Raw genomic sequence first — 23,665 nt, forward strand, 5'->3', positions numbered from 1 at the left:
TGTGCAAATGATGCCAAACGTCCCGTGACGGAAGTGCAGAAAAGTAAAAAAAAAGTGGATGGGACAGAATGATTACAGAAACCAACCCTTCTTCATGAGAGTAAAGTAAGTTAGCTATGCGAGAAAAAAGACGGAATCTGTGTAAGTGAACCGTGCTCTGAATACACTTAGGATAGGAGAGGCGAAATGTTAAGAGCAGCAGAAATACAATGAAGATATTGGTGTTGTTGAGAGAATCAAAAAGAAAGATTGCGATCGGGCAGTTTGTAACTTGGCATAAATGCCAGGAAACAATTTGGCAACAGAGTTTCACAATTACTGACACAGAAATCTGGAGGAAGATATGAGGAAGACTAATGGAGTTCGACCCACTCGCTGAGTCTAACTGCTTTAGACGAGGCTTCTCTATCCCAGCATGACCCTTGCCCTAGTTACGGTAAGATGCTGCAAGGGATATAGGTTTGATGTGGACCTCTGGACTCTGTTACACAACAAAGATAGGATTCGCCAAGAGATAACAACTCAGACAGCACTCATAGTCTGTTTTCCTTGAATCTTCTTTCAGAGTAAACTTTTTCCACCTAGGACCAAGGGTATTTTTCTTTCCAAGACAACTTCCTGAAGGGTCGCTCGTAAGAGTAAGAGGCTTTGCTAGTCCAAAGCCTGCTTATTGTAACATTAAGCACACTAAGTTTATACAAAGACAGGTGTAGCAAAACATTTACCTGATCAGGCACAACTGACCCGTACAACTGGTTCAGTTGTACGGGTCAGTCGTGCCTGGTACACTTGCTCAGGTAAATATGTACTGATATACTTGTTCAGGTAGACCTGCCTGGTATACTTGCTCAGGTAGATCTTTACAGATGTACTTGTTCAGTTAGATCTGCCAGATATACTTGCTCAGGTAGACCTGTACAGATTTACTTGTTCAGATAGCTCTACCTGGTTTACTTCCCCAGGTAGACCTGTACAGATATACTTGCTCAGGTAGACCTGCTTGGTACACTTGTTCAGGTAGACCTGCCAGGTATAATTGCTCAGGTAGACCTGTACAGATACACTAGTTCGGGTAGACCTGCCCGGTGCACTTGCTCAGGTAGACCTGTACAAATACACTTGTTCAGGTAGACCTGCCTGGTACAGTTGCTTAGGTAGGCCTGTACAGATATACTTATTCAGGTAGACCTGCCTGGTACACTTGCTTAGGTTGATCTGTACAGCTATACTTGTTCAGGTAGACCTGCCTGGTACACTTGCTTAAGTAGACCTGTACAGCTATACTTGCTCAGGTAGACCTTCGAAGTGTACTTGTTCAAGCAGACATAATAGGTGCACTTGTTCAGGTAGATCTGCTAGGTATTCTTGTTCAGGTAGACCTGCCAAGCATAATTGTTCAGGTAGATCTGCCCAGTACACTTGCCCAGGCAGACTTACACAGGTATCTGTAGGCAAGCCACGTCCTGTATAGAGCGATATTACTAAGCAGAGTAACTTGGCAGTTACAAATTGCAAGTTATACAATTAGGATATCACTTATGATCACTGTTATGAAAATTATAACAGTGCTTTTAAAGGACAATATGTTTTATAGTCATGACCGACTTCCTTTTACACTGGAGTACGTACGTGGTACCAGATAAGCTTAAGGAATGCTTTTAAATATGAAGATCCGTACTTTAAAGTATTAGAGAGAGAGAGAGAGAGAGAGAGAGAGAGAGAGAGAGAGAGAGAGAGAGAGAGAGAGAGAGAGAGAGAGAGGTAATATCCTTTTCCCGTCGGTTATTTCGTAGGTAAGGAAACCAAAACATATCTTCCCGTAAAATAGTGTGTATTTACATATTTGCGACCCTATGTACAAATTACAACAATAAATAATTCAAAGGAAATTTGTAGAAAAAGGAAAAGGGGAAATAAATAAGATAAAGAACCGGAAGGTAAAGAAAGACATTGATTAAGTAAGAAAAAACCAGACAACGATGATCCATGGATACTAGTGGCGGGAACTGGTCGACAGAGGCGACATTCGGCGTCCTAGAATCAAACCAGTTCAGGGCATTTCTGGGCATTAGCGACAGGCAGGTGGGTATGGGAATCCGGCAATCGAGCAGTAGTAGGACAAGGAGTAAGTGGTCGATGAGTTGATGGAGGTCGACGTGATGGTGTAGGTTGACGAACTGGTTGTCCAGACGGTGAGAGCGATTCGACCCTGTCGATTCGCGGAATCCAGATCCCTGCCTTCCGGCTCCAGCGGGTCCTCGAAGGTGCTTTCCAGGAAGGTTTTGCTGGAAAAGAAGAATAAGGGGAGAATGATTTGTAGTGAAATAAATGGCAGACAATAACAAGTGGAAGGAGTGGCTTCCTCAGTAGTCTAGGAGCAGCCCAAATTTTGGCACCACCTCAGGAGGCAAAAGCTTTTCGTTTGTTGTTCAGTTCTCCCATTAACGTTCTTGTAAAAACTTAGAAAAAATTGCTGGTAACTCTAACTACACTACCACACTCAAATGGTTAGATATATATGCTTTTACATTTTCAAAATACCAGCCTAGATTTTGCCATTGCAGATTTTACCTTTATCTTTGCCCCAGAACTTCACTATTTAAACCTTTGCCTCTTTGTTCATAATGTGATCTACCTAAATTTTACTATTTTACTTTTTTATTACCAATACCAAACGCCCAATCCCTGTCAACCTTAAACAAGCGTATAATGCTATATTAAACTCTCAGCTACGAGAGGGCAGCGTTCAGTTGCTCAGCAGATGCGGTCAAGCGAAGGTGCGTCGGCGACGCCTCCGAAAAGCGCTGCCAGACGCACGATCTATGGCTAACCTTAACCTTAAATAAAATAAAAACTACTGAGCCTAGAGGGCTGCAATTTGGTATGCTTGATGATTGGAGGGTGGATGATCAACATACCAATTTGCAGCCCTCTAGCTTTAGTGGTTTTTAAAATCTGATGGGGGACAAAAGAAGTGCGGACGGACACACAAAGCCGTCACAATAGTTTTCTTTGACAGAAAACTAAAATGGACATTGGTGGTTTATTGTCGTCTCCAGAGACTAATTTGATTTTTATTAGATTTTGGCTGTCAAGTCAAGCATTAGGGCACTTTCGGCGCTCAGAACAATGAAAAGGGGGAGTTGAAGTGGTTGGACAGCAAGATACAAATATCCAGATAATAACGAAAATTAAATTTAGAAGGATCTAAAGCAGGGAACTGGGAGAAAACTCCACTGTTGCAGTAAAATGTAATGGTTAAAGAGATCAGACAGCAAGATTGAGGAAAGGATGCGAGAGTTATTATTATTATTATTATTATTATTATTATTATTATTATTATTATTATTATTATTATTATTATTCAGAAGACGAACCTCTCATATGAAACATGCTCACAAAGGCCATTGACTTGAATTTCAAGCTTTCAAAGAAAACGGTGTTTATTTGAAAGAGGCACCAGAAGGTAACAGAAAATATAGAAAGACGAGATAAGTTACTAGCAAAGAAAAAAAAATTAACATATTAATAAATAGAGATAAAAAATGGAGATTAATGGAGGTAAAGTAGCAGACAAAAAGGTCGGTGCAGTTGGAGGCAAAAGGGACACTGCATTATCTACAGTGCACCACGTGAGGTGCACTGGCGGCACCAACCCCCTAAGGGTTCACCTCTGGAGAAACTTACGTAGTTTTTCCCATATTATTAACCCTGATGATTAATAGAGCTGTCGTGAATCTTAGTTAAGATTTAAAATAAAACTTTTAGAGAACTTTGAAAAGAAACTTAATTTCTCATGTGCATAGTGAAGCCAATGAGCCCTGTGATATATTAAAAAAATGCTAAAGGGGGGAAATATAAAGAACGGAGAAAGATAACAAGAGCAAAGGCAATTAGGAATAAAAGTGGTATTAGACACCAAAGTTTTGCGATGTGGAAGAAAATTAGGAAAGGGATAGAGCAAAACTTGTACAGTTAACGTGCATGTGTGTGAGTGTGTGTGTGTGTGCGCGTTTGTATATGCTGTATGTGTGTGTATGTATGTGTTGTATGTGTGTGAGAGAGAGAGAGAGAGAGAGAGAGAGAGAGAGAGAGAGAGAGAGAGAGAGAGAGAGAGAGCAATTTGTCTGCATAATCTGATGACGCAAAAACTATGGCCATCATCGTAGTAAGAGAGAGAGAGGGAGAGAGAGAGAGTAATTATTTACATAATCTGGTGACGCAACAACTATGGTCATCATCGTAGCGAGAGAGAGAGAGAGAGAGAGAGAGAGAGAGATAGAGAGAGAGAGAAAGAGAGAGAGAGAGGGAGAGCACGAAGAACCTCAAGAACCAAGAAGTAGTGTCCACTCACTCATCCGCGGCAGCATCATCGTCGACGGTTTGTGCCAGGGGCTTCTGTCGACGGAGCCTCCTCTTCAGGCAGGCGTTGCTCTGAGCCTTCAGGTAGCAGGTGTAGGGCTGCGTAGACGTAATCGTCGTCAGGGTGATGGCCGTGCGGGTCGAGTAAGCAGCCACGATTCGGGCGTCGTTGGCGTCTCGACCTGTAGACGTTTCGTGGAGATAATTGGGGTTGGAATGGAGTCTCAAAGATCGGTTACGGTTGACTGGAAAGGAGTCTCAAAGGTCGGTTACGGTTGATTGGAAAGGAGTCTCAAAGATCGGTTACGATTGATTGGAATGGAGTCTCAAAGATCGGTTACGATTGATTGGAATGAAGTCTCAAAGATCGGTTACGATTGATTGGAATGAAGTCTCAAAGATCGGTTACGGTTGATTGGAATGGAGTCTCAAAGATCGGTTACGGTTGACTGGAAAGGAGTCTCGTTGATAGAGATAATTGGGCTGAATTTGGACCTCTAAGCTCTGTTACGGTTGACTTAGAAAGGGGTCTCGATGATCGGTTAAGCTTGATCGAGATGATAATGGTTGACTTTGGGTCTCTAATCTCGGTTGCGGTTGATCAAGATAACATTAGTTGAATTTGGGTCTCGAAGCCCGGATATGGTTGATGGAGATGATTAGGATTGAGAAAGGAGTCTTGAAAGTCGATTGCGTTAGATCGAGATAATAGGGGATGAAACTGGGTCTCGAAACTCAACTATATATCGGAGATAATAGAGCTGAAATTGTCTATATGCTTGGTTACGGTTGACTGAGAAAATAGAATCGAAACTGGGTCTTGAAACTCTGTTATGTTTGATCGAGATAATAGGGGGTTGAAATTGGGTCACGAAGCTCGGTTTTGATTGATCGAAAGAACTGGGATTGAAAAGGCTTCTCGAAGCTCGGTTAAGGTTGATCGAGATAATGCGGTTAAAATTGGACCTCGAAGCTCGGTTGGGTTTGATGGAGGTAAAATGGACTGAGAGGGGTCTCGGAATTCGGTGACAGTTGTTGGAGATGATGGGGATGCGACTGGTTCTCGAAGTTCGAATACATTTCATAGAGATAACCGGGAATGAAGATGGGTATCGAAAGTTGATTACATATGATCGAGATAACATCTGTTAAAGCTGAAGAGAAAAATAAAATTTGATTAATATAATAAGGCTTGAGCCATGTTATCAAGGCTCTGTTGCGTTTGATCCACATGATAAGGTTGAGACTTTGTTTGGTAAGCTAAATCACTCCACGTTATGGAATTTAAAGTTCTTGATCGAGATAACAGGGCCTGAAATAAGGTCTGGAATCCAGTCAAGTATACAGAAAGTTAAGAATTTTTAGCTATATAACAGAGATTTAAAACAGGTCTCAAAATTTGTCTACTGTAAGGTGTTATAATTATTTTCAATACATAAGAATTTAAATCAGACATGGAAACATGCTTGGTTTGTGGCAGGGCATATAGCCACATGATAGAATGTTTAGGAATAACTTATAAAAAGCAAAAAACTTATATTTCATACATTTTTAGTATGATGAGAAAGAAAAAAAGTATTTTATGAAGAGGAACTAACGATAAATATGCCATATCTGAATAAAAATTATGTATATATATAAATATATAAATAATATATATATATATATATATATATATATATATATATATATATATATATATATATATATATATATATATATATATATATATATATATATATATATATATATATATATATATATATATATATATATATATATATATATATACACACACACAACTGAAATTAAATTTGTAAATCTGCATAAATATTGCTGCTTACTCGTTTGTTAATCTAAAAGGTTTTATATTACGAATGTACTGATACACTTAAGCAAATGATTATTACTCCTAAAAACTCACCTTGACAAATTGTCCCGAGAAGGGCGAAGATGGCTATTGCTAGGAACTTCATTCTGAAAGTAAATCGAAGAAACATAAAACAAAAAAAAGCAACAGCAAAGTGACCATCATTCACTACGCAATGAAGAAAGCTGCATGGTGTATTAAGGTCTGAACTCAACTCCTGCTAACTCGGGTATATACATATATATATATATATATATATATATATATATATATATATATATATATATATATATATATATATATATATATATATATATATATGTTTGTGAATTAAGACCATATTTTTCATAAATACGATTTATATTAAAAGTCGAACCAGTTCAGCATTAATAATTTTTTCGTCAATATCTTTTATTTTTCTATATGCTCTCCTTCTTCCTAAGTCAGCAGTATTGGGGAAGCTCCGAACTCCATGATAAGTAAATTCAGATAATCCTGAAGAATATAGATTTCTAGCTTTGCCTGATTACAAGCATCGGCCTTGCCGTCAACTTTAGCCATTCTTTTTACCCTGCAAATTTCTGTTGTGCAATTCTGATAGTCCTCGCAAGTTTAACGTTTCTTGTTGAGATTTTTTCCATCTACTATAAAGGGCACACGTTTTCTTTGATAAGGAGAACAGGTTTGTAGGACTAATTGTATTCTGCTGCGTGCAGACTCTGATAATGGTATGCTCGCTTTATGGTAAAGCTAAGAACTCACTTGATTCTTAAACTAGACTTTTTTCCACGATATCTATCGTACACTACAACTAAGGGCAAAGCTTCCCTACAAAGCCTGGAAGTTTCGGATTATTCATTAATCATGATGAATATATTATCAATGACCTGGCATAGATAAAAAGGTTTGGGATGAATAGAAAAAGACTTTTCTCTGACGAATCCAACGTGCTTGTTAGCAAACTGAACTCGGGGAGGGGACCCCTTTGCTAAAAAATCGATGACGAAAATGGTGATTCCGTGTACTAGACCTGATTTTTAGACTTTTTCCAGGCATGTGTCCGTCCATACAAGTGCTGTCGTAGTCTAATTAGAACCACGGAATCCCACAGGCCACAAGCGCGAGCTGGACCCGGGTTCATACTTCACAAAAATCTTGTTGAGCACTATAGTTAAGTTGTATCTTATTGATGGTGCATAATAAAATGGGAACTGGGGGATTAGGGAGGGATTGGGTACTTAAGGTTGTGTCCTTACAGTCCCTTAAAAAAAATCTACCTCTCGAAAGAACTTGACATCACCAGCGCCATTCTTTACCTACAATAACCTATTCATTTCTATTTTAAAATACGCTGATTGGATCTTTCGTAAAGAACTGAAATTTCCTACGATCACCAGCATTGAGCTCCATCTTGTCTTCACTCAACCTATTAGGGCGTGACTACGTATATAGCCATTATTAATTGCGAGGATCACGTCAGGGTTGTTTAGAACTACTATGACTGATAAACACTGCATTCCCTGTTGCGTAGTTAACTGATGGTGATGCCCAAAATCGAAAAGACCTTTGTGATTCTAATTCCCTGGTAGTTGGAGACACACCAAGGGCATAGGTTTATGCATGAACTGCAGCGGAGATGACTGGCTATGTTATTTTTCGGAAAAAAAAGAAAAAATGTAGAAATTTTGTTTAAGGGGACTGTCGGTTCGAAATGTTTACTGTAGGTCCTTAGCGAAGAAAATGTGGATAGGAAGGTATATGGGAAGGGGTGATTAATGAAAAAGATCAACATTATTTTGGTGACCTTGTCATAACCCGATCTTTTGTGGAGACGGGCATGATAATGGTGATGATGATCGAAATGACTATAACGAAACATTCACTCCGAAAGGGAAAATTCGCTGTCACGGCCGTGCTCCGTCAGGTACAAGTTTCCTTGAACAAAAAAATGTGAAACTCGCGTATACAAAAAAACAAACACCAGCGCACACCTGGGATATGCATATATGATAAACTCGTTGTAAAGAAGACGGTCTCCCATCGCCTGAATGTGGCTTATATACTTCGCTGGCAGGTCGGAGGTAATTGTGTGTAATACTTATTCGAAAAGTATTTCCTTCTATAGGGGAAAACAGCTTCAAAAACGCTGCCGTAGCGCCGGTGATTTGAGCTCGACAACTCCAAATTTTACAGATGTTCGCTTTGATCGTTAGGGAATTACAGGTATCTCTCCAAATTTTACAAATGTTCGCTTTGATTATCAGGGAATTACAGGGTTAGGCTTTCCGCAATTAAAAGAAAAATGAAAGATGGAGGAAAATTCATATTTAATATATAAATAGATGCCAGAAACACTGTGGATGCTGAACCAGGAAACTACGCTCAATTTCAATCAGCCATGTGCAGTCCCATCGGCGGCTCCCTCTGAGAGAGAGCTCTGAAGATGCGTTAGTTCATTCATTTACTGCTGTCTTTGGAAATGAAGCTCTTTCACAGAAACTTCGAAACCAAGGTATTGGTGACTAATTACTTGATCTGGTTCACATCTTTCGGAGCGATCGGCAACTAAGAGCTCTTGATAATGGTACTTTAGTGAGATTATGCCTCTCTTTGCCTGGCCTTCCACAGGGTAGTGTTCTGGGACCTTTGTCGTTCCAAGCTTTTGCAAGTGACATGGAAATTGACCTAAAAACCAGATAACTCAGCATGTAAATGAGATACCGTTTGTTGCATTTATTCACACTCCTAATTTAGACAGGAAACTAAAGTTTAGCTTTGATAGACATCTGGAATGATCCACTATAATTTTTTTTAGTATGGAATGAGCCTGATCTCTTGCAAAATTGACTTCATTAAATAGCCGTTTTTTTTTTTTTACCTTACTCTCATTGCACGGAACTCTTTACCATAGTGTACCACTGTACCTGAATATTCAGGAGTACTTGCTTTTTCACAGCGATTAAGACCCACACTATTCACTGTTGCCAAAACGTAACATTTTATGTTTAAAGAGGAGACGGCATTACCACTACATGTTTCAAATCTTGTTCTGCATTTATACGGATATCATTTTCCTGTCTAAATGTCAGCAGCCTCCAGGGAGTCCTTCTCTCTAAGGCAAATTTGCTTTTAGAGGTTATTTCTCTTCCTTCGGTAGTGGTAATGATGACTTAGATAATCGTAGAACGTAATCTGTTTGGTCACCTTCCACAAATTCAACCTCAACTGGGAAATTTGACTCTCAGTAGGGCGTTCTACTCACTTCATAGATCACCGGCATCATATCCTGTTGAGGTGTCATTGTATCAAAGTGCCTATAATAGCACCAGAGGCTTTTTCGCTCCTTAATGTAAAGCTGTACAAAGGCCTTCCTGGAAGTACCACTGATGCTCATGCACCTAATTATATGTTGGGCTTTACCACTACAAATTATAATGCTGTTTTTAAACTTATTTGGGGGTTCATAATTGTTATATCTGTCTTTCTGTTGAATCAACATCATTTTTTTGTTAGTTTTATGTTATTTTATTGGCTCTGTTTTTTATTGTTTGCTTGGAAAATCAGCGGTTTTGCAAGATTCTTCCATACAAAGTTTACGAAGTCTGAGCAAGATAACCGATGTCATTAAATTTATTCCTGACTCCTACCAGTATCATACGAATTTACATATTGGGGCATGCTTGATACAACCTTTGTATTTCTCCTGTGTACTTCAAGATCGCAATGACAAAAAATAGGCAAAAGTAGCCTATTAACCTTTACTATGGTTTTAGCCCACGCCTCATTGACGCCTTAGCTTATTAGGCCAAGTACAGTGTCAACGTATTGACTGTCTTAATTTAGTAAATGTTTTTATGGATAATGCTCAAATTACCTATCTTATTACTTCCTTCCTCTCTAGATTTTGACCTTATTCCTACTATTTCCAGAACAGAGCCTCCAATTTTGAATCAAATTACGACCACATATGTCGGGAAACGAACGATCCAAAGTGCGCCACCTATGATATCGTAGTAACCCAGACGCACACCCCCCCTCCGCCTTCCTTCTACGGTTGGGAACACAAACTCACCCCCCCGCCACCCCCTCCACCCACAAACACACACTCAAACGACAAGGCTATGAAATACTTTACAATACATTTCAAAAGGTTGAAAAAAAAAATGTTCAAAATGCCTCAAAATGTGTTCTTGCGCATCTTTGTCCGGAGATTTCAGCCCGTCAGTATCTAGAAAATCACCACTGGTGGAGCCACGCGATCAAAAAAGGCGGAAGTGTGAGAGAGGGTCGAGACGTCACGTTCCAGCCGCAGGGACATTACGCACCGCAGCGAAGCTCAGAACAAGGCACCTATAGCGCATACTCATTTAAGGGCCATTGTGGAAGAAGGCTGGGCCTGGGCTGGACGACGGCAAATTTGGACGTAAAATTCATTATCCGTACTCTCTATGACTGTTACACACGTAGCAAAATAACTAGGTATGAACTGAGTTTTTAGTAGTATGCTATTCAAAGGTAAAAAGATCAAAGTCTATTGAACATTTGGTTGAGTTCCCCTAAAAAGAACATCTTTCTAATTGTTATCCTTATTATTACATAAACAAATAACAGTACAGAGTAAGTGACAAATCTCTAAGATCGATGCGAATCCAGGTGTCCACACCAGGCCTCTTATCCACTTTAACATCTTATTGTCAATTAAGTGCTGCCATTATGCAAGGGTCAGTGCTGGCATAATGCCAACATAAGTTAGACTAAACAATCAACCTTTTCAGATGGTGGTGAAATATACGAAAATTCTCATCAAACTAATTCTTCGATTTACAAAGAAACAAAAGAAAAATTTATATTTATTTATTCATTTATTCATTTATTTATTTAGCCTCACGTTTTCAACACCCTATACGACAGACTTATTCGCCTTCCGTTTAATTTGACCTCTGCATTCACCTTGCTGCAACTGGGAAACACTAGTTAGGGCTAATCTAAAAACATTGAAATGACTGTAAAAGATTCATGGCTTGTGGGTAGAGAGAACAGAGTCTATGTCTCCTTAGATAATTTGAGAACTCTATAGTCTTACGAAAGGTGTCATTTTGTCTCGGTAATCATTTACCTCTGGATGACATTTTTATGGAGGAAAAATCAAAACGGGCTGGGAAAGAATCAAGTAAATATTACTTCCACATAGCTATTATTTACTGCAAGAGAGTTCCCTGTATTACGATGAAAGATTATACCTAACCAAGTCATGGCACTAAATGCAGTTATACAAGTTTTTCAGTATAATAATAATAATAATAATAATAATAATAATAATAATAATAATAATAATAATAATAATAATAATAATAATAATAATATCCGAGTGGATCTTGGTTGTCCTCCCCTGGGTGACAGTAGAGGACACATGACACAGTCACCCACCCCATGCATACGGTTTGTCCGCCCCGGGTGACGGCGGGGTAGGTAGGGGAACGGGAGGGTAGGGGAGACATCCACCATCCTCCTGCAAACCTGTTTGTTCGCCCCAGGTGGGAGCCCTGTAGGTAGGGGATCGGGAGGGAAGGGGAGACAGCAGCTCCGGGTTCCATGGCGTGTAATGCGCTCCAACAAGCTCGTAATAATAATAATAATCGTTATGACCCACAGTGCCCAAGGCCTTTTGAGAGTTTCAAGCATTAACATTTTGGGCGAGGTCGCTAACCATATGCTTATACCATATGCTAAAGGTGGTAGGAGAGTTTGAGTCACCGGTTTTCATTGGTCGTCTTCTTGCAAAATTAGAGCAGGGCGGTCGATTCTTTAGAATAACCGAGTCCTCTTTACTTCTCTAACAGAGAAACCGGGTTTTAATTTAGTTTTCGGTAAAAGAAAACTATTGTGCCAGCTTTGTCTGTCCTTCCGCACTTTTTCTGTCCACCCTCAGATCTTAAAAACTACTGAGGCTAGAAGGCTGCAAATGGATATGTTGATCATCCACCCTCCAATTATCAAACATAGCAAATTGCAGCCCTCTAGCCTTAGTAGTTTTTATTTTACTTAAGGTTAAAGTTAGCCATAACCGTGCTTCTGACAACGATATAGGACATGCCACCACTGGGCCGTAGTTATAGTTTCGCGGGGCGCGGCTCATACAGCATTATACCGAGACCACCGAAAGATAGATCTATTTTCGGTGGCCTTGATTATACGCTGTAGCTGCTGTACAGAAAACTCGATTGCTTTCGGCGCTTTTATTATTTTTTTTTGTCGATAGGACTAGTCGATTTCTTCGCTGCTAGTAATTCTTTGGCTACAGGAGAAAATACTGCAAAACTATAGATGTAAATCTACGGGCATTACTTAAACAGAATGTAATGTAAGAGATGGTCGAAGGAGCAAGTCTCATTCCATGACGTTACAAAGAGCTCCAAAGTTCTAACCAGTGTACCTTCGTTCTTCCTACCACAGTGGCGCCGCTGGTGAGACAGGCTGACCCCAAGAGCGGGGGGCGGGGGGCGACGGGAAGGGGTTCATCATCAGAAGACTGTCGTTGTTAATACTACCTATATGGATAAACATTGCCTCTGATATATTATCACAATTATCATAATTATTTTTTCTTTGGAAATTTCATTTGTAGATTCTTATAGATCTTGTTCTAAGTATTCGCAGTGAAATGAAAGGTGAAAATAGGACGGATGTCAAATTAAAGATTTTGGACAGCTCATTTAGAAGATCCCAGAGAAAAACGATGCGGATTAAAAGGCAGAAAGCAGTGCAGTTGGGATCAAAGGAGCGTACGCAAGAATATGCAATAGACGGTTTTTCCCTTCAGAGTAAATGGACGGACTTAATTTCTCACTAAAGCAAGTTAGGCTCTCTGGGGGCCGTTGCATTTTCCCTCTACTCTTTTGGGGATAAATATGGGCAACAAAACCATGATGCTGTTTTCTTAAGAATTTAAAAGGCGTTAGCCACTGAACTGAATTGAACTGAATACAGAATTTAGGCCAAGACCATGCACTGAGACCTATGAGGTCATTCAGCGCTGAAACGGAAATTGACAGTAAAAGGCTTGAAAGGCGTAACAAGAGGAAAACCTAGAAGGTGCACCATGAATCAGTTGTTAGAAGAGGGTAGAAAGTAAGATGGAAGAAAGAGAATATGAAAGGAGGTACAGTAAAAGGAATGAAAGGGGTTGCAGCTAGGGGCCGAAGGCACGCTGCAAGAACCTTAAATAATGCCTACAGCGCACCGCACGAGGTGGACGGACGGCACTATCCCCCTACGGGAAAGAAGTTATTCATGACAGCATCCATGCATTAAGAAAAAGGAGAATGACTACTAGGGGAAATGGTAGATTTACCACAAAGCCACCTGTGTCAGTATAAAATCAACCAGTTAACAAGGTCTCAGTGTAACTTCTTTCTCATAGAAACAAGGAACCATTACTTTTGTTTACAGTAACAAATATCGTTTTCAGTGGTATTGCTTCAACGTTTTTAAATGTCTAAAATAATGCTGTTGAAATAGCTTTTTTTTTTTTGTTTCCTTCTCACTAACGCTAATATGGTTTAGACTTTAGAATGACAAGCAATTAGAGTTTCCAAATATCTTCAGTGAAAAGAGGGATCTACCATTTGCTATTATTGAAACTGTTTCATGATATTCAGCTTCCATAATTTCAAGTGAATTCGACAGAACTGTGGAACTGTCATCTTTTCCTTAAGAAAAAATGAGTTATTCAGTGATACTGCCTTAAATAAAAGTAGATGTCTGTTATTTTTCTCTTCAAAACGTTTCTAGATACCATAAAATAAAAACACTGATTAAAAACCTGTTGCGTTTTTTATTCCCTTACTCGAGCGAGTGTCCACCCTTCTTAGTTTTCTGTAAAAGAAAACTATTGTGCCAGCTTTGTCTGTCCGTCCGCACTTTTTCCTGTCCACACTTTTTCTGTCCGCCCTCATGTCTTAAAAACTACTGAGGCTAGAGGGATGCAAATTGATATGTTGATCATCCACCCTCCAATTATCAAACATAGCAAATTGCAGCCCTCTAGCCTCAGTAGTTTTTATTTTATTTAAGGTTAAGGTTAGCCATAACCGTGCTTCTGGCAACGCTATAGGATAGGCCACCACCGGGGTGTGGCTACAGTTTCATGGGCCGCGGCTCATACAGCATTATACCGAGACCACCGAAAGATAGATCTATTTTCGGTGGCCTTGATTATACGCTGTAGCGGCTGTACAGAAAACTCGATTGCACCGAAGAAACTTCGGCGCATTTTTTACTTTTTTTTTTTATGTCAGAAATAAAACGTGCATCAAGACATTCACACTCACTCTTCAGAAAAGCAAACGAGGTTATCAATGAAAACGCGTCAACATTCTCAAGTGTCTGGAATAAAATTCCTGTTCTCTCTCAAAAAACAGAACTGGCTTAAATGGAAGGCGACTTTAAGTACTGTTCTTTTGTTTGAAGACAAAAAAAAGCTTTTTTGATTTTTACTAAAGTGAAGAGATCTCGAACAAAAGCTTAATTTTTTTTTCTTGCGCAACTTGGACTGCTCTCTGAGCAAGAGCCCGTATTGGCATAAAGCCACCGCAGTCTCTAACTACAACAATGGCGGGTGGGGGGCGGGGGCGTACAGAGACTTCACCTACAGCTTCTTCTGTTGTTATTAAAAGCATGGTGATCTTTGGTTATTTAAGCGATATTAGGTCTGGTCAGCACTTGGATGAGGCATCGAGAATAAATGCCAATCACAAGGCTTCAAGAGCCTCTGTTGGTTCAATAAACTGAATACAGGAATGGGATGGGATATAAAATGCAAGGCAAAGCCCAAGCGCTGGGGCCTGTGAGGTCATTGCACGCTGAAAGAGAAATTAAGAATAAAATGCCTTAAAAGCATAACAGGAGGAAACCCTCCAATTGCACTATGAAACAATTGTTAGGAGAGGGTGGAAATAAAATATGAACGGAGGTACAGTAAAAGGAATGAAAAGGGTTGCAGCTAAGGGCCGAAGGGACGCTGCAAAGAACCTTGAACGTAATGCCTCAAGTGGACCGCGTGGGATGAGGTGCATTGACGGCACAGCTCCCTTACAGGGAATAAATTGATTATAAAGTATAAAACGAATATGAAAAAGGTCGCTGAATACATATTATTATTCAACAATCACAAGAAGTTGGAATAAAAAAAATAATAAACAGAAGAAATGATACTCGAGTTACTCAAATACAAGCCTGTAGAAGGCCATGGAAGAGTCAGAAGATTTGGTAACATCCAGATGATTGGAATAATGGTTACATGGTCCCTACCAAAATAGCTAAGTATGACGCCTGGGGCAACCCACAATTTTCCTTAAAGCAAAGGAACTCAAATCCAAAGGCTATGGAAGACCATAAAGCAGATAAAGACTATGGTCACAGCCAAAGGCTTGAAAACAATGGTTTCACGGACGCTACGCGGCGTTTGATAGTTAAATGTGACATTTGAGGTAACCCAGCAGTACTAAATAAGATGACATAATACTTCAACAAACTAAGCAAAACAGTTGAATGGAGGGGATGTTGACCGACACAACTGTTTAAAAAAAGGGAAGTTTGCTGACAAAGTGAGCCATAGACCTCAGTTATATAAAAAAATGTGTGGCTTTTTTTATGTAAAAGTCCCTCACGACCTACATTTCAAGAATTTTGTTCCACTTCAACTTCCTAATTTAAACAGCAAATAGATAATGAATTTCGGGGCCATAAAAAAATGCTGGAGCACCGAACTATCCCCTAGCACAATTTTGGAACCGATAACCACAGCCTTCGAGTATGCATTATTCTCAAGAATTCGGTCTACCATCGATAATTTGAGGTGACCAGCGTCGACCAGGAATGGTACCAGGAACAGGAAAGTACAGCCCACCTTTACTCATTTTCCTTCTATGGGGTTAAACCCCATTCCTTTCCCTTAGTAATGATTCAACTCTACTCAAGTTGCTGGTTTATTGAAAAAAGAAATACCTAAATGTTCCCATTCTGTAACTGTGTCCAAGTTTTTACTAAGTAGTTGAAATAACTGCACGCAAACGTAAGGAAAAATTGGGATAATCCATTGGCGGAAAACTGTAGGAGGAAAAATCTGAGGGAAGGTGACGGGTGTGTTCCAATAATCATCTGGCGTTCCTCGTTCGTCTGCGTGGACTATTTAAAAGGCCAAAGCGACCCCAGATAATGTTCACGACTGTTTAGTTGTTATCCAGGTGCAGTGCAAAACTAATTCTGTTTGCGGGTTAATGGCGCGCTCAGGTTTATCTGTGGTCAAGCTGACAATTAATACCAAACCACTCTTCTGATAAGTTTTGAGTTTCTTCTTTAACTTTGATAGTGTCTTGTATTTGCTGTAAGGTATTCTACGGAAATGATTGATCTAACTGATGCAGTAATTTCAGAAAATCCCCTGATAATGTAAATAACCTGATTCCACTGGGTTAGATGTAAATTTCAAAGTTACTTTTTGATAATTTAAAATGTTGAGACCTATTGCGTGGGTAATCAAAACTCCTTCCTAGCCCAGACCGTAGGAGTGGAGAGCAAAAAAAAAATAATAATAAATAAATAAATTAAATAAAAAAATATAGAACAAAAAGAGGGTCGGTGATTGATGTCTAATAAAAGATAGAATATTCTAAAAATTTAGTAAAAATATGGCGAGAATCGATATTGGCAGTTCGTACAATTTACTAGGAATTAAAAATTTTCTTAATGACGTTAAGGGCATGGTAGATTTCATTTACTTGATTTAATTGGATCTGAAGTCCGAAAATTTTCCGTCGAAGACTTATAAAAAACACTGGAAGTTAGCAAAAGCTTCTTTTTCTTAACTGTACAGTTTTCTAGTTTAATATACACGGAATAAATATGTTCACCAAACTCGCTCACTCTCTCTCTCTCTCTCTTGCACTATATATAAACGCAGGCACTTTGTACTTCATGAAATCCATAGTTCTCTTACATTTCTGGGTACAGTCAAATTCAAGCAGCATCAAGGGAGAGAGAGAGAGAGAGAGAGAGAGAGAGAGAGAGAGAGAGAGAGAGAGAGAGAGAGAGAGAGAAACATAGCTAGTGTATTGACTATTCAAATATTTCAGACAGAATGAAAAATGACAACGTTGAATTTAATTTTATCAGGTGTTCAGGCAGTAACCATTAGCTTAAGATTTCATTCAGTTAACGTAAGTGGATATTTAAGGTATCTATACTAATTCTTCAACAGTATATACTCCCTATTTCCAAACGCTACACTGTAGTGGGCAGTGTAAGTTTCCGACGATTTGATATTTTAGAAAAACTACCTAGAGCAGAACTTCCATCCAATACTGCTGTACTTTATCGTAGCCATCAAGAGTACATTTCTGCCACTAATTAAGCTAATAGTTCTTAACGTTTTTCAATGTATGCAGCCCTTTCAAATCAGCAATCTGTTCTCGCACCCCCTGAATTGCTGAAATGAAAACAAAAAAAGTGTATCCTGTACTCGAGTCTGTTGCAACGTTGACACTTTTTTAGAAAATTAACTCAGAGCACTCTTGTAGGAAGTATAATAATAATAATAATAATAATAATAATAATAATAATAATAATAATAATAATAATAATAATATTATTATTATTATTATTATTATTATTATTATTATTATTATTATTATTAGTTATTTATTTTATTTTACTTTTATTTTTTGCAGAAAAAAATAACATGCGTATATAAAAATATATTTTGCTTTAATTATTCATAGGCATCCTCGCACCCCTTAGGAACTAGGGGGTGCGAGCATCCCTGGTTAAGGAACACTGGATTGAACACTTCCTTCAGTTTGGATATTCTACCGCGTTTCATATCCATCAGCTTTTTCATTTAAGTATAGTTCTATGACCACAAGCGTATTTTTTTGTTGCTAAAGTAATCGCAAACCTGAATGCAAGTTCACACTGAAGACTGCTGTTCTTAACATTTTCAATCAACTTTGATGCACACTAAAGGAAGAGAATAAGCAATGTATGCAAAACTGGTTACACATTCAAAACTGAAATCTTGACAAGTCGGTATGAAGACTTGTTGACATTTCAAACCTTCGATGGAATTCAATGCGTACCAAAGTAGTGTGAAGTATTATATAATATTTGTAATCTGTGGTCCCCAAAGCAAGGACACGGGCATTTACCACGTCTGCCAGGGAAGGAAGGTTTCTACTTGTAAATAGCTTTAGCTGAGAAACAGATGACAACATAACTATGACAGAAAAGCTCTGAGCAGTGCTTTATCAGATTATATATTATATAATCTGTTTATTTTCCCTAGAACCTTTTATCTTTCAAGTGCTTACTGAACCCCACGACAGAAAAACAGGTGTGAAGGAACTTGCAGAAAAGCAGCAACACCAGAAACTAACATGGATATAAAGCTAGGCAACTAGTAATAGCTGATAAGAAAAATCTTGACTAAAAGGGGAAAACATTATCAGAATTAGATATACTGCATTGCTAAGATATATAAGCAAAATATTGTAAACTTTCTATTCCAATTATGCAAACATTGTTAACCTACGTGCTGTTTGCTTTAGCCATCTTATCGTACACATCATACAGAGAGCCAGTGCTAACTTTCGGTCCCAGGGCAGCAGGCTTGCTGTTTAGTGAAAGCTTCACTGTTGCTGAGGACATCAAGACCAGCTAGACCTGCGAATAACATTAGCATAAACCAGAATCATTGATACTCTATCTGTGTGGTTCAGTAAATGTTACTTACTGCGTTTTGTTCAATCATCTGCCAGTGGGAAAGGCAGAGAGGTTCTCAAGTTGAGCCCAAGACTTGTGAGATGGAAAATTGTGCTTATCAGTTCCCGATATCCTTATTACACCAGAATTCGAGCACAAACTGCTAAGCTCTCGTTACTGACATTTCAAGAAATAATCCCGAAATAAGCAGAGGCTGTCACAGATAAATATTTAGTATAATAATGATATACAAAAGTGATATACAAAATATGGCTGCTTGTGTTTATGCGTGGATAGAAAATTACGGGAAAACTTCAACATTTGATCAAATAGCACGAATAGTCTGTGGAACGTCCGGCAGACATTCAGTATGAAGACAGAAAACGTAACGGAAAAGGTGTATAATGTGTCATATCGCTAAATAAAACTGGAATCGGTAACAATGCAAATAAATAATGAAGAAAAAGAATTCCAATTTATTTGCTTGCAAAGACGATCATTTCTAAGAAACGTGACATAAAGTAGAGGAAAAATTACGAGATATTTTCATAGGTTAGAAAACTTAATAAGTAACTAAATAACAAAATAAAGAGGCAAATCTCTTCCATCCTCTTCTCCTCTTTCTTCTCTAGTAATTTATCATAGTTCCTACTTTTCCCACATCCTCCTCTCGTCTTTCTCTGTTCTTCTCATATATTGCCTCCAATTCTCCGTGTCCAAGAGAGTTTAAGAGAGTCATCTTATCATCATCTTGAACAAAAAACCTCTTTTCTCTGCTATGTTATACCATCAATATGTGAATTCTTCCATCATTTAGTCTTTTGTCATTTTCATTCCCGTTTATTGTCTTCGGTTCTTCTTTCGTATCTGGGGAAAATTGTGTGTAATATGATTGTCTTTTCCTATTACTGAAACTTTCTGTTGGTTTTTTCTCGACAGGATGAAGTGGCTGGTGTTCTTAGTGTCCGTAACGGCTCTTCTCGCCGGAGCCTGAGGTGAGTGTTATATATATATATATATATATATATATATATATATATATATATATATATATATATATATATATATATATATATATATATATATTAATTTCCTAAACTTGTAATTCCAATAAATTTGCCATTCCCTTATATTTACAAAACAATTGAATTTGCATTTCCCTTAAAAGTGAAATTCATTATGTTTACAAATTGCCTTTGGACCGAATACCACTGAATGCAGTGCCCTTAAATCTGCTCATCTTTGAAATGTGCAAATCTCTTCATTTCACAGGAGAGGAAGAAGAGGACAGCGCAAGGCTCTCAAGCCTGGAGGCTAGGATTGTCGCTGCATATTCCACGCGAACGGTAATAACACTGACAACCACCACAGCCACAGCTGTTTCCACCTGCAACCAGGCTTCTGGTACCAACGCCTGTCAGAAGAGGCGCATCAGACGTTTCAACAAATTGAGTAACGTTGATCAGGAGGAAGATGGCCAGTGAGTATGGATACATTGCAAGTTTTGTTTTATGGTGCCGCCATTTTGTTTTTAATTGTTCAATTCCCTGCCATTTTGATTTTTCATAATTCAGTGCCTGTCACAAGAGGTGTACAGTACCGTTCAGTGAGCTAGGTAGCATTGATCTGGAGGAAGATGGCCAGTGAGTATGGATAAAATGCAAGGTTTTTTCACGGGGCCGCCATTTTGTTTTTAATTGTTCAGTTCACTGCCATTTTGATTTTTCACAAAATACCCGCCAGAAGAGGCGTACCACATGGTTCAGCGAACTAGGTAACACTGATCAGGAGGAGGATGGTCAATATGTATATAAAATGGCAAAGAAGATAGACATGTAATCGCCGTAAGAGCATCGGAAGTTTACAATTTCTTTATCTTTTTTTGGAACTCTTGTCACTAAAAAGTCTAGAACCACATGAAGAAACTAATGAATACACTTTGACGCTGTGGTGGGATTCGAACCTGCACCCAATATGCCTGAGTGACGTTGACCTAAACCACTTGACCACGGATGTCAAATTTCTTTATTTGTTTCTTCATTTGGGTCTTAGGCTTTGTAGTGACAAGCGTGTAGGTAAACTATGAAGAAATCGAGAAGTTGCGAGGTCACTGTAGTAGTTATTGCAAATTTATGTCGAACTTCTCAGTTCCAGAGGTCCTTTATTCCTCACACTGCTGGACTGTGGAACAGCCTCCCAGGGGATGTCGTGCAACTGGAACTTCAGAAGTTCATGCGAAAATACAATGCATTGCTACCCTAATATTATTCTCCTTGCAGTTTGATATATTTTTATCTATTTATCTATTTATTAGTAAGTTTTTTTTTCATTTTTAACAAATGGTATCTCTTCTTTCTGTATTTCCCTTTACTTCCTCTTACTTCCTCCTAATGAACACCATATTCTTTGGAAGCCTGAATTTCAAGTCAATGGCCCCTGTGGGATTGTTCCATATGAATAGGTTTCATCTACTGAACAATAATAACAATAATATTTATAATCCTGAAATTTCCTTCCAGTCTGGCCGATCTGCAAAGCGCCCTGGAGGAGGTTCCTGAAGGGGAACCCAGCAACGCGAGCTCCCCTCGGGAGGGCAGGATCGCCCTCACCATTTGGACGACCACCTCCTCCACCTACACCATCACGACAACCTCCACCAACACCTCGACGACCCTCTCCATCTCCTACTACTGCAGCATCGTCGGTGGCAACATGTTCGGATCCTGCGGTTAAGATCTCGGAAGGACGACCCCAGTCGTTTCGCGGGATGCCCTTCCGCGGATGGAGATCCTGTCGTTGTCCGTCGAGCCCTTGGGACTTGAGATGTCTCTCCTGCTTGAAAATATCCTTTAAAATATGGACATTCAAATCCTGTTTTGTATTGATCTATTACCAATCTGTACGTCAAGTGTGTCTAAGACAAAGTCTAATTTGAGTTCTTTCGTTCCTCTAAGAACTTCGATCACATAATTTTTTCAAAAACGAATTTATACACAAAATATCAGGATGAATATGATTTTTGGTAGAAGAATTGTGTATAAAAATATTCTATAGAAGTAAAATCAGTCTTTGTTTAGAATTCACTACTGACGTATACCAGGATCAAGACTGGAAGACATTCTCAAGTACTCTTATTTGTTATTTATGTACATAGGAGTCACAGTCTTAAAATACATACTATTTTACCGCTGAACGGAGTTTTGAACTTTCCCTTCAAGGTGATAAAGTGCGTGTAATATATCATTTTTAGTTAATTGCTAACTTATGCACAAAAAAAAAAAGGTTTCTTGAAAATATTCTGTTGCGCAAACCAAACTCAGAGCTGGTTGCACAGAAACTGTCATATTCAGGAGATATTTCTTTGCAAGGTAGAGTTTCTTTCTTTGTTTGTATCTTGTAATAAAGAATTAGGAATGATCTCCTCTCACCATTTTTCTCTTACGAATTTATTTCATTCACATGAATTCGCAATGATCATAAAAGATCTCATCACGGGGTGGAATTGGCAATCATACACAGAGTTTACCTAAAAAAAATTAGTGCAAGGCACGGTAGTTTCATCATTTTGAAACTGCATGTGTTTACCTCATATCACTATGTGTAAGGATTTATATAATTTAACAGATACAAATACGTGCTCACGACCGTGCATATATGAATGCGATAGCCAGTAAAGTTATAACATGCTTCAGTACAGTATATGAGACATATCACATGCGCACACGGGGACAGGCTTACATGTATTAGTTTGTTCTTATGATTTTTTGATCGAAAAACGTGAGCACTGACACTTACGAGAAAGTCATAACCTGGTAAAAAAGTAAATTTTTAAATGGACGTGACTTTTCGACTGATGGCTCTTAAAAAAGAATAGCAGATAACTTTCGAATGTTGAAAATAGCGTGGAAGAAGGATAAATGAAATTGGCGGACTTATATTCACGATGAAGAAGGTTAGTCGTAAGGGATTCAAAAGGCGCGTCTGAAGGAATACCGGCAGAGAACGCACGCAGACGCCCCCTAACACACACACACACACACACACACACACACTCACTGGCGTAACTAGCGTTAGTAACGCCCGGGGCGGACTCTGAAAGTACCCGCCCATTCCCAAGCTAAAAAGTACTAAAGTAGTGGAAATTAAAGGCACATTTTAAGCCTTAACATCTCAACCATTTATTTCATTTCATAAAGTTAAAACAAAACTAACACTGCAGATTTACAACGGAACCCTACGAGCTTTTTTGCTAGAAAATCTAGAATTATGCCAGACCAGGCCCTGTTCAAAAGATGCCAGAGTGCAGCCGCCCCCACGACAGTGCCGCCCGGGCGGACCGCCCCAACCCCCTTAGTTACGCCACTGCACACACTTAGTCACTTAGGAGAGCAAAAGTAAATCAGAGCTTGTTAGCTGAGGAACCACGTTTATGCACGTGATGCGAGGGACCAGTGAGATGAAGCCTTTCCAGATTATAGCGTACCAATCCACGTCTCACAAAGAAATGCCAAGCCAGTTAACGGGGAAGCAACAACCTTGTTAACTTCGTTTGTTATAATACTAGTAAACCAAGAGGCAATCATTTCAAGAAGCACTGGGGAAATAAGTCTTATAACATATAATAGTTTAAGATGCTGCCTCATTCGTCGTTGAGTTTTTAAGTGACATTAAAAAGGA

At 38.9% G+C, this 23,665-nt stretch overlaps 3 protein-coding genes across 3 annotated transcripts in view; 2 read left to right on the forward strand and 1 right to left on the reverse strand.

Annotated features, from left to right (window-relative positions):
- Positions 1-1,822: 1,822 nt before the first annotated feature.
- On the reverse strand, positions 1,823-8,247 carry LOC136841539 (uncharacterized). The gene is made up of 4 exons (XM_067108511.1): positions 8,224-8,247; positions 6,287-6,339; positions 4,355-4,544; positions 1,823-2,285 (listed from the first exon to the last, which is right to left on the reverse strand). The coding sequence occupies exons 2-4, from the start codon at positions 6,336-6,338 to the stop codon at positions 2,069-2,071; spliced, it is 459 nt and encodes a 152-aa protein (XP_066964612.1). The 5' UTR covers position 6,339; positions 8,224-8,247; the 3' UTR covers positions 1,823-2,068.
- Positions 8,248-19,257: 11,010 nt separating this feature from the next.
- LOC136839672 (uncharacterized) lies at positions 19,258-22,181 on the forward strand. Its single transcript, XM_067106022.1, has 4 exons — positions 19,258-19,356; positions 19,928-19,983; positions 20,157-20,468; positions 21,508-22,181. The coding sequence occupies exons 1-4, from the start codon at positions 19,258-19,260 to the stop codon at positions 21,719-21,721; spliced, it is 681 nt and encodes a 226-aa protein (XP_066962123.1). The 3' UTR covers positions 21,722-22,181.
- A 750-nt stretch (positions 22,182-22,931) lies between these two features.
- LOC136839676 (protein O-linked-mannose beta-1,2-N-acetylglucosaminyltransferase 1-like) overlaps positions 22,932-23,665 on the forward strand; it is a 36,453-nt gene continuing 35,719 nt past the window's right edge. Inside the window, exon 1 of the mRNA XM_067106032.1 lies at positions 22,932-22,940. Within this exon, the coding sequence (XP_066962133.1) occupies positions 22,932-22,940 (9 nt within the window). The remainder of the gene's footprint in view (positions 22,941-23,665) is intronic.

This window comes from Macrobrachium rosenbergii, chromosome 1, assembly GCF_040412425.1.
Source record: "Macrobrachium rosenbergii isolate ZJJX-2024 chromosome 1, ASM4041242v1, whole genome shotgun sequence".
NCBI classification, from domain to species: Eukaryota; Metazoa; Arthropoda; class Malacostraca; order Decapoda; family Palaemonidae; genus Macrobrachium; species Macrobrachium rosenbergii.